This window comes from Oncorhynchus keta, unplaced genomic scaffold, assembly GCF_023373465.1.
Source record: "Oncorhynchus keta strain PuntledgeMale-10-30-2019 unplaced genomic scaffold, Oket_V2 Un_contig_4336_pilon_pilon, whole genome shotgun sequence".
NCBI classification, from domain to species: domain Eukaryota; kingdom Metazoa; phylum Chordata; class Actinopteri; order Salmoniformes; family Salmonidae; genus Oncorhynchus; species Oncorhynchus keta.
Genome location: NW_026287716.1, coordinates 135,001 through 144,068, shown reverse-complemented (window position 1 = coordinate 144,068; position 9,068 = coordinate 135,001). Strand labels below are relative to the sequence as shown.

Genomic DNA, 9,068 nt, shown 5'->3' with positions numbered 1-9,068 from the left:
GAGGCAGGACTCTGTAACAGGTTGTGATTGGTCAGGAGGCAAGACTGTGTAACAGGGAATGATTGGTTATGAGGATAGAGAGTGAAGAGTGTGTCTCTGGTTATGAACATGACACTTCACTTGACTCTGACTTGACAACAGAATCCTGCAGTGACAGCCCTGCCCAGGGTCAGCTTAGGGAGATACACATACTGATTAATTGATTGGTTAATTGAATGATTGGTTGGCTGATTGGTTGGTTAATCAGCTGGTTCATTTAATGATTGGTTGGCTGACTGGGTGGTTAATCAGCTGGTTCATTTAATGATTGGTTGGTTGATTGATAGATTTACATACTGATTAATTGATTAGATGATTGCTCCTAACGCCCCACCTCTGCTGTGTCTCTCCAGTCTGCGTAGGGAGGGCTACACGGTGCAGGTGAATGTGAACGACTACCTGGACATCTACTGTCCCCACTACAATGACAGCCAGCGCGTGGTGGGCACCGGGGAGCAGTACATCCTCTACATGGTCAGCTACCGTGGTTACAGGACCTGTGACCCCCAGCTGGGCTTCAAGAGGTGGGAGTGTAACCGCCCCCACGCACCAATCAAATTCTCAGAGAAGTTCCAACGCTACAGCGCCTTCTCCCTGGGCTACGAGTTCCACGTGGGTCAGGAGTATTACTACATCTGTGAGTATACTACTATACTACTACCACTACCACGTGGGTCAGGTGTATTACTACATCTGTGAGTATACTACTATACTACTACCACTACCACGTGGGCCAGGAGTATTACTACATCTGTGAGTATACTACTATACTACTATCATACTACTACCACTACCACGTAGGTCAGGAGTATTACTACATCTGTGAGTATACTACTATACTACTATCATACTACTAACACTACCACGTGGGGCAGGAGTATTACTACATCTGTGAGTATACTACTATACTAGTATCATACTACTACCACGTGGGTCAGGAGTATTACTACATCTGTGAGTATACTACTATACTACTATCATACTACTACCACTACCACGTGGGTCAGGAGTATTACTACATCTGTGAGTATACTAATATACTACTATCATACTACTACCACTACCACGTGGGTCAGGACTATTACTACATCTGTGAGTATACTACTATACTACTATCATACTACTACCACGTGGGTCAGGAGTATTACTACATCTGTGAGTATACTAATATACTACTATCATACCACTACCACTACCACGTGGGTCAGGAGTATTACTACATCTGTGAGTATACTAATATACTACTATCATACTACTACCACTACCACATGGGCCAGGAGTATTACTACATCTGTGAGTATACTACTATACTATACTTATCTCATACTACTACCACTACCGCGTATGTGAGTATACTACTATACTACTATCATACTACTACCATGTGCGTCATGGGTATTACTACATCTGTGAGTATACAGCTATACCAGTATCATACTACTACCACGTGGGCCAGGAGTATTACTACATCTGTGAGTATACTACTGTACTACTACTACCACACGGGCCAGGAGTATTACTGCATCTGTAAGTATACTACTATACTGCTGTCATACTACTACCACGTGGGCCAGGAGTATTACTACATCTGTGAGTATACTCCTATACTAATATCATACTACCACCACTACCACATGGGCCAGGAGTATTACTACATCTGTGAGTATACCTCTATACTATTCTAATCTCATACTACTACCGCTACCACGTGGGCCAGGAGTATTACTACATCTGTGAGTATACTACTATCATACTACTACCACGTGGGTCATGGGTATTACTATATCTGTGAGTATACCACTATACTACTATCATACTACTACCACGTGGGCCAGGAGTATTACTACATCTTTGCGTATACTACTATACTACTATCATACTACTACCACTACCATGCAGGCCAGGAGTATTACTACATATGGGAGTATACTACTATGCTAATGTCATACTACTTACTACCACATGGGCCAGGAGTATTACTGCATCTGTGAGTATACTACTATCATTCTACTACCACGTGGGTCATGGGTATTACTATATCTGTGAGTATACCGCTATACTACTATCATACTACTACCACATGGGCCAGGAGTATTACTGCATCTGTGAGTATACTACTATACTATACTTCTATCATACTACTACCACTACCACGTGGGCCAAGCGTATTACTACATCTGTGAGTATACTACTATACTAGTGTCATACTACTACCACATGGGCCAGGATTATTACTACATCTGGGGGTATACTACCCTACTATACTACTATCATACTACTACCACTACCACGTGGGCCAGGAGTATTACTACATATGTGAGTATACTACTATACTACTATCGTACTACTACCACGCGGGCCAGGAGTATTACTGCATCTGTAAGTATACTACTATACTGCTATCATACTACTACCACGTGGGCCAGGAGTATTACTACATCTGTGAGTATACCTCTATACTATACTTCTCTCATACTACTACCACTACCGCGTGGGCCAGGAGTATTACCACATCTGTGAGTATACTACTATACTACTATCATACTACTACCACTACCACGTGGGCCAGGACCATTACTATGTATGTGAATATACTACTATCATACTACTACCACGTGGGCCAGGAGTATAAATATGCCTGTGAGTATAGATATTGCCAGTACTTTAATATACAACTTCTATTCAACTATCATATACCATTATGAAATACACATTTGTGTGTACTGGTATTATTACTATATTACTACTAATATAATACTACTACTATAGTATTGCTACAGTACAATACTACCACATACCATGGGTGAGGAGTACCACTATGTCAGTTCTAGTGGTGTCCTAAATCACATCATCATGTGTGCACGCTGGTAGCATGTTTGGATCTTTCTGGTTCATTAAATGTTTGTGTGTTAACAGCTACACCCACTCATCACCACGGTCGCAGCTGTCTCAGACTGAGAGTTTATGTCTGCTGCTCCACAGGTGAGGCACACACACACACACACACACACACACACACACACACACACACACACACACACACACACACACACACACACACACACACACACACACACACACACACACACACACACACACACACACACACACCACACTCTCCCTTTCTTTCTCTCTCTCTCTCTCTCTCTCTCCTACCCTCTCTCTCTCTCCTACTCTCTCTCTCTCTCTTTCCTCTCTCTCTCTCTCTCTCTCTCTCTCTCTCTCTCTCTCTCTCTCTCCTACTCTCTCTCTCCTACTCTCTCTCTCTCTCCTCCTCTCTCTCTCTCTCTCTCTCTAGGTGCATGCTGGGTGTTTTTGGAGTTTGAGTGTTTGGTGTGGAAAGCTCTATCCTAACTAACTTTCTTGATTCTTTTCATTACATGTTATTTTCTATGGTGGAAGGTTAATGCAATATTTGTTTTTAGCGGTATCCAAAGTTTTTTTTCAAAGTTAGGGTGGAAGAGGACAGAGTAACTTTCCTGGGGGTTGGAAGGTGTAGTGTGCGCAATGGCTTCTCAGCCTAGCGCGGAGGAGACGCTGTCTATACAGCATGGATTCAGGTGTGTTCCTGAGAACGGAGTTAAGGTGGAGGAGGTTCTGCTCGCGGTCGGTGAACAGGTAGGAGCTGAGTTTATTCATTCTGCTTCTAGAATGAACAAAGCTGTGGTTGTGTTCATGAAAAGGGCTAATTTGGTCGGTAGGCTAATTGCTAGCGGAATATTTGTAAGGGATGTGTTGGTGTCAATTTCACCTCTCTCTACCCCTTCAACAAGAGTTGTAGTGGCAAATTTGCCTCCGTTTATTACGGATGATCAAATTAGGAAAGAGCTGAGTCGTTTTGGTAAGTTTGCTAGCGGTTTCCGTGTACTGTCAGCAGGTTTTCAGGCAGATGCCGTTAAGCACGTTGTTTCGTTCAGGAGGCAAGTGTTTATGTTTCTGAACAATAATGAACAACAGCTAAATGTGCATTTTAAAGTGAGGCATGGGGAGGGGCTCTATGCAGGTTTTGCCAGCACAGATAGTCTACAGTGTTTTGAATGTGGGGATTTGGGGCACAAGAGCTTTGCGTGCCCACATAAAGGCCGTAGACAAGGGGAGGGTACAAGCGCAAGTGGGGGAAATCGAGGTCAAAATGCAAGGGGTAAGGAGATGCAGACAGCAGAGGCTGGGCCTAGTCAGTCTAGAGATGGTGGTGTAGATGAGGCTGGGCCTAGTCAGGCTAGCGATGGTAGGGTAGTGGAGGCTGGGTCTAGTCAGGCTAGAGATGGTGGAGAAGCAGAGGCTGGGTCTAGTCAGGCTAGAGATGGTAGGGTAGTGGAGGCTGGGTCTAGTCAGGCTAGAGATGGTGGAGAATCAGAGGCTGGGTCTAGTCAGGCTAGAGATGGTGGGGTAGCTGAGGCTGGGCCTAGACATGCTATGGAGGGTGGTGCAGATGATGCTGGGCCGAGTCATGCTATGGAGGGTGGTGCAGATGATGCTGGGCCGAGTCATGCTATGGAGGGTGGTGTAGCTGAGGCTGGCCCTAGTCATGCTATGGAGGGTGGTGCAGATGATACTGCGTCTAGTCAGGTTATTCTAGTGGATGAGGAGAGTATAGTGGGGAAGTGTAAGAGATTAGGGGAGGAGGAGGAGGGTGTCAAGAGGAAAAAGAAAAAGGGTGTGGACAAAGGCACCATGGAAATGTTGCCTGTTGCTGTGGGTGAGGCCCTAAACAGAGAGAAAGGGCAGGTGGTCAGGGTGGGAGATAGAGAAGAGGAGGAAAGTGAGTCTGAGGAAGAGGATGAGGAGTTATTTTTTTCAGACTCGTCTTCAATTGGCCCGGAGCTGACAGCCAGTCAACCAGAGGGGTCTAAGTACACGTTGAGAGAACTGACAAGGTTCCCGAATGAGACTAAGGGGAAAAAAGTTAATCTTGAGGCTTTTTTTCCTGATCCTCGAAAGTTTGTAAGATCAGTACAACATGCTATGAGAAATGAGGGGCATGGTGTCCTCTCACCCAGGAAACGGTTTAGGTTGAGGAAGTGGGTCACAACAGTGCATAAAGGTTTACCTTCAGACACTGTTTAAATGTTTAATTTCTTACTGACACTGGGGTTTTTTGAGCTTTGCTATTGGTCCAATTCTCTGCTGGCTTTTCTCCCACTTCTTATGGAGACTCTTCGGGTAGGCTCGCTCAATATAAATGGCGCCAGAGATGCGGGAAAGAGGAGTGTGTTGGGTGAATATGTAAAACAAAAAAAAGTACAGGTGTTTTTTCTGCAGGAGACGCATAGTGATGTGGTGAATGAAGTTGATTGGGGGCTCTGGTGGAAAGGGGCAAGTGTGTTGAGCCATGGGACAAATCTTAGTGCAGGGGTGGCAGTCCTTTTTGCACCAGGTCTGGCTGTAAAAATTTGCTCCTCAAAGGAGGTGTGTAGGGTAGGTTGCTTGTTGTTAAAGCAGAAATTAACAACATGTGTTTTGTCTTTATAAATGTGTATGCGCCTAACACAGGGAGAGAAAGAGGGGTTCTATTTGGGAGTCTTAGACAGGAACTCTCACAAGTAGCGCCTGAGGAGACGCTGGTGATCGGAGGTGACTGGAACTGTACAATGGATTTTACAAAAGACAGAAATGGGGAAGAGCCTCATTCAGTGTCAGTGGGAGTGTTAAGGGACATCTTTAATCAGTTTGACCTAGTGGATGTTTGGAGAACTAAATATCCAAACACAAGACAGTATACGTGGGTGAAGGTTTTTGGGGCTAGGGTGAGTGCAGCTCGACTTGATCGTTTTTACATGTCCAGGAATCAGAGCAATAGGCTGCTGGGTGCTACCATTCTCCCAGTGGGGTTTTCGGATCACCACATAACCATGGCTTGGCTGTCTATTTCACCAGGGCCCCGGCAGGCATCTTATTGGAAGTTCAATGTAAAGCTCTTACAAGATGCCACTTTTTGCTCAGGTTTCCAGACTTTTTGGGAAAGATGGGGGCAGCGAAGAGAGGAGTATGAGTCTCTGAGTCAATGGTGGGATGTGGGGAAAGTGCAAATTCTGCTTTTCTGTCAACAGTACACAGCTCTCTCATCCTCAGAGGCTAGGAGAGTATTGGGGGAACTAGAGCGGTGTATTAGTGAGATGGAGGTAGAGATGGTGGGGCAAGGCAATGTAGGCCTCCAGGCTAACTTAGCCGAATTACGTAGGGACCTGGGCAGTTTTTTCCAGGTTAAAGCAAAGGGAGCACTTGTAAGAGCTAGGTTCTCCATGCTCAAGGAGATGGATGCTCCCAGCTCCTTATTCTTTGGTTTGGAAAGACAGAGCAGCGAAGCCAAGGGTATGCATTGTCTACGGCTGTCTGATGGGCGGGTGACCTCTGTGGTGGGGGAGATGCGGGAGCGGACTGTGGAGTTTTATACTGAATTGTATAGGGCAGAAATGTGTGATCCTATGTGTGCTCAGGTCTTGTTCGCAGGACTCCCTAAGCTCTCTCGGGCACAGAGGGATGAAATGGACATTCCTCTGTTGTCACATGAACTGGCAGAGGCAGTAACCCAGATGTCCCACGGTCGTGCACCCGGGGTCGATGGACTTCCAGTGGAATTTTACAAAAAATTCTGGGGAACAATTGGACAGGATTTCTTTTGCGTGTTGCGTGAATGCGTTGGGGTAGGAGAGTTGCCGATGAGCTGCCGTCGGGCGGCTCTGACTCTCCTGCCCAAAAAAGGGGACTTGTGTGAACTTAAGAACTGGAGGCCTGTGGCATTACTCTGTGCGGACTACAATTTTTTTGCCAAGGTCCTCTCTAACAGACTGAAGTCCCATCTGGACTCTATAATACACAAGGACCAGACATATTGTGTACCGGGACGCTCAATCACGGACAACTTGTTCTTGATTAGGGACATGTTGGACTTGTCGAGAGGTTCTAATGTGAACTTTGGACTGGTCTCTTTAGATCAAGAGAAGGCTTTTGATAGAGTGGACCATGAGTATCTGTTTAATGTGATGTCTGTGTTTGGGTTTGGGAAGAGTTTTGTGACCTGTGTGAAGCTGTTGTATGCTGGGGCGTCATGTATGGTTAAGGTGGGAGGGGGCTCAGTAGGCCAGTCTGGGTGAGACGGGGCATTAGACAAGGATGCCCTCTATCTGGGCAGCTGTACACACTAGCCATTGAGCCTTTTTTAGGACTGCTACGCAGGAGACTGCGGGGAGTGTGCTGGACAGGCATGGATGTGGTGACAGGAATTGCAGTCTCAGCATATGCAGATGATGTTTCTGTGATGGTCAGGGATGGGCAAGATATGCAGGAACTAGAGACCAGTCTGAAGGTGTACGAGGGAGCTTCATCAGCTAAGGTAAACTGGGGAAAGAGCAAAGCTCTGTTATGTGGGGCATGGGGGATAGGGCTCCTCCTCTGCTTCCAGGGGTTTGCAGTGGGGTTGTGAAGGGCTTAAAGTGTTGGGGGTGTACCTGGGCTCGGAGAGGTGGGTCAGCAAGAACTGGGAGGGGCTGACACAGGCAGTGGTGTCAAGACTGGCCAGGTGGAGGTGGCTCCTGTCCCAAGTGTCATATAGAGGGAGGGTGCTGATAATCAACAACCTGGTGGCATCTTCCTTGTGGCATAAACTGGCTGTCCTCAACCCCCCCGCCGGTCTGCTTGCAGACCTGCAATGCAAGCTGGTGGATTTTTTTTGGTCGGGACATCACTGGCTGAAGGCAGCAGTTTTGTACATGACCGTCCACGAAGGAGGACAGGGCCTGGTGGAACTGGAGAGCAGGATGGCTGCTTTCCGACTAAAGGCGGTGCAGAGACTGCTGTACCACACTGATGTTGGCTGGAGGGAACCAGCATGCGCGCTGCTGAGGAGAGCTGGCGGATTAGGGTTGGACCGGCAGCTGTTCCTCATGAAGCTGGAGAGGCTGAATACAGCAGGTCTCTCAGAGTTTTACTCTGCGGTGCTGAGGGCCTGGCAGCTGCTAAGGCCCACACGAGAAGGGGGTGTGGAGCCTGGGCAGTGGGTGTGGGAGGAGCCCATCTTCCACAACCCAGCCATCCCTTTGAGATCGGTTCAGTCGGCCACCCTGCAGAGGCAACTGATGGCAGGGGGTTTACAAAGGCTGGGTGACCTGAGACTGCTGGGAGAGGAGGGGTGGAAAACCCCGGAGGTCTTGGCGCAACAAACAGGAATAACGTCTCTTAGGCTGCTGGAGAGATTCCTGGAGGAGGTCCAGGAGGCACTGTCTGAGCCGGTAAGGGGGGTGTTTGAGAGGCCAAAGGGAGAGGGGCCACCAATGTTCCCGTCACTGCAGGTGACGGCAGAGACTGGAGACTGGCAAGGGGGTCTGGAGGACTTGTTAGATTTTAACACTCCGAGCCTGGGGCAGTTTGAGGGGTGGGAGGTAAAGCCCTCTACAACCTCTGCGTTAAGGTGAGGAGCATTAGAAGCCTAACAGGAGTGAAGGCACATCAGTGGCAGGGGGTATGTGGGGCGGAGAGTATGGTGGGTTTTAGATGGAGGGCGCTCTACAAACCCCCAGTACCAAAGAGGTCAGGGGACCTCCAGTGGAGGGTTCTTCATGGAGCCCTGGCCACTAACAGCTGGTTGGCACGGGTTGATCCGGGAATTGGGCAGGGGTGTCCTTTCTGTCAAATGAAAGAAACTGTAATTCATGTGTTTTCTGTGTGCACCAGGTTAATGCCATTAATGTCTCTGTTGGAATGTCTGTGTGACAGGTTGGGGGTGGTTTTTGCTGTTGGGATGTTTATAATGGGATACAGGTATTCGAGTAAGGAGAAAGAAAAATGTGTTTTGTTGAATTTTCTGTTTGCTCAGGCAAAGTTAGCTATTTGGCTAACAAGGAGGAACAGGGTCAAAGGTGGGGGGATAACAGACCCTTTACTACTGTTTAATGGGATGGTCTCTGCGCGCCTTAGGGTTGAGTTTGAGTTCTATAAAATGAACAAATGTGTGGAGATGTTTGAGGAGATATGGTGTGTTGGGGGGGCTGTCTGTATTGCTGGGGAAGATGTTTTGGATATACGGTTGTAGG

At 47.3% G+C, this 9,068-nt stretch overlaps 1 protein-coding gene across 1 annotated transcript in view; it reads left to right on the top strand.

Moving 5' to 3' along the window:
• Nucleotides 1-351: 351 nt before the first annotated feature.
• The window catches only part of LOC118382269 (ephrin-A3-like), a 53,662-nt gene continuing 44,945 nt past the window's right edge, over nucleotides 352-9,068 (top strand). The window contains exons 1-2 of the mRNA XM_052509285.1: nucleotides 352-676; nucleotides 2,956-3,021. Coding sequence (XP_052365245.1) covers nucleotides 352-676; nucleotides 2,956-3,021 — 391 coding nt within the window. The remainder of the gene's footprint in view (nucleotides 677-2,955; nucleotides 3,022-9,068) is intronic.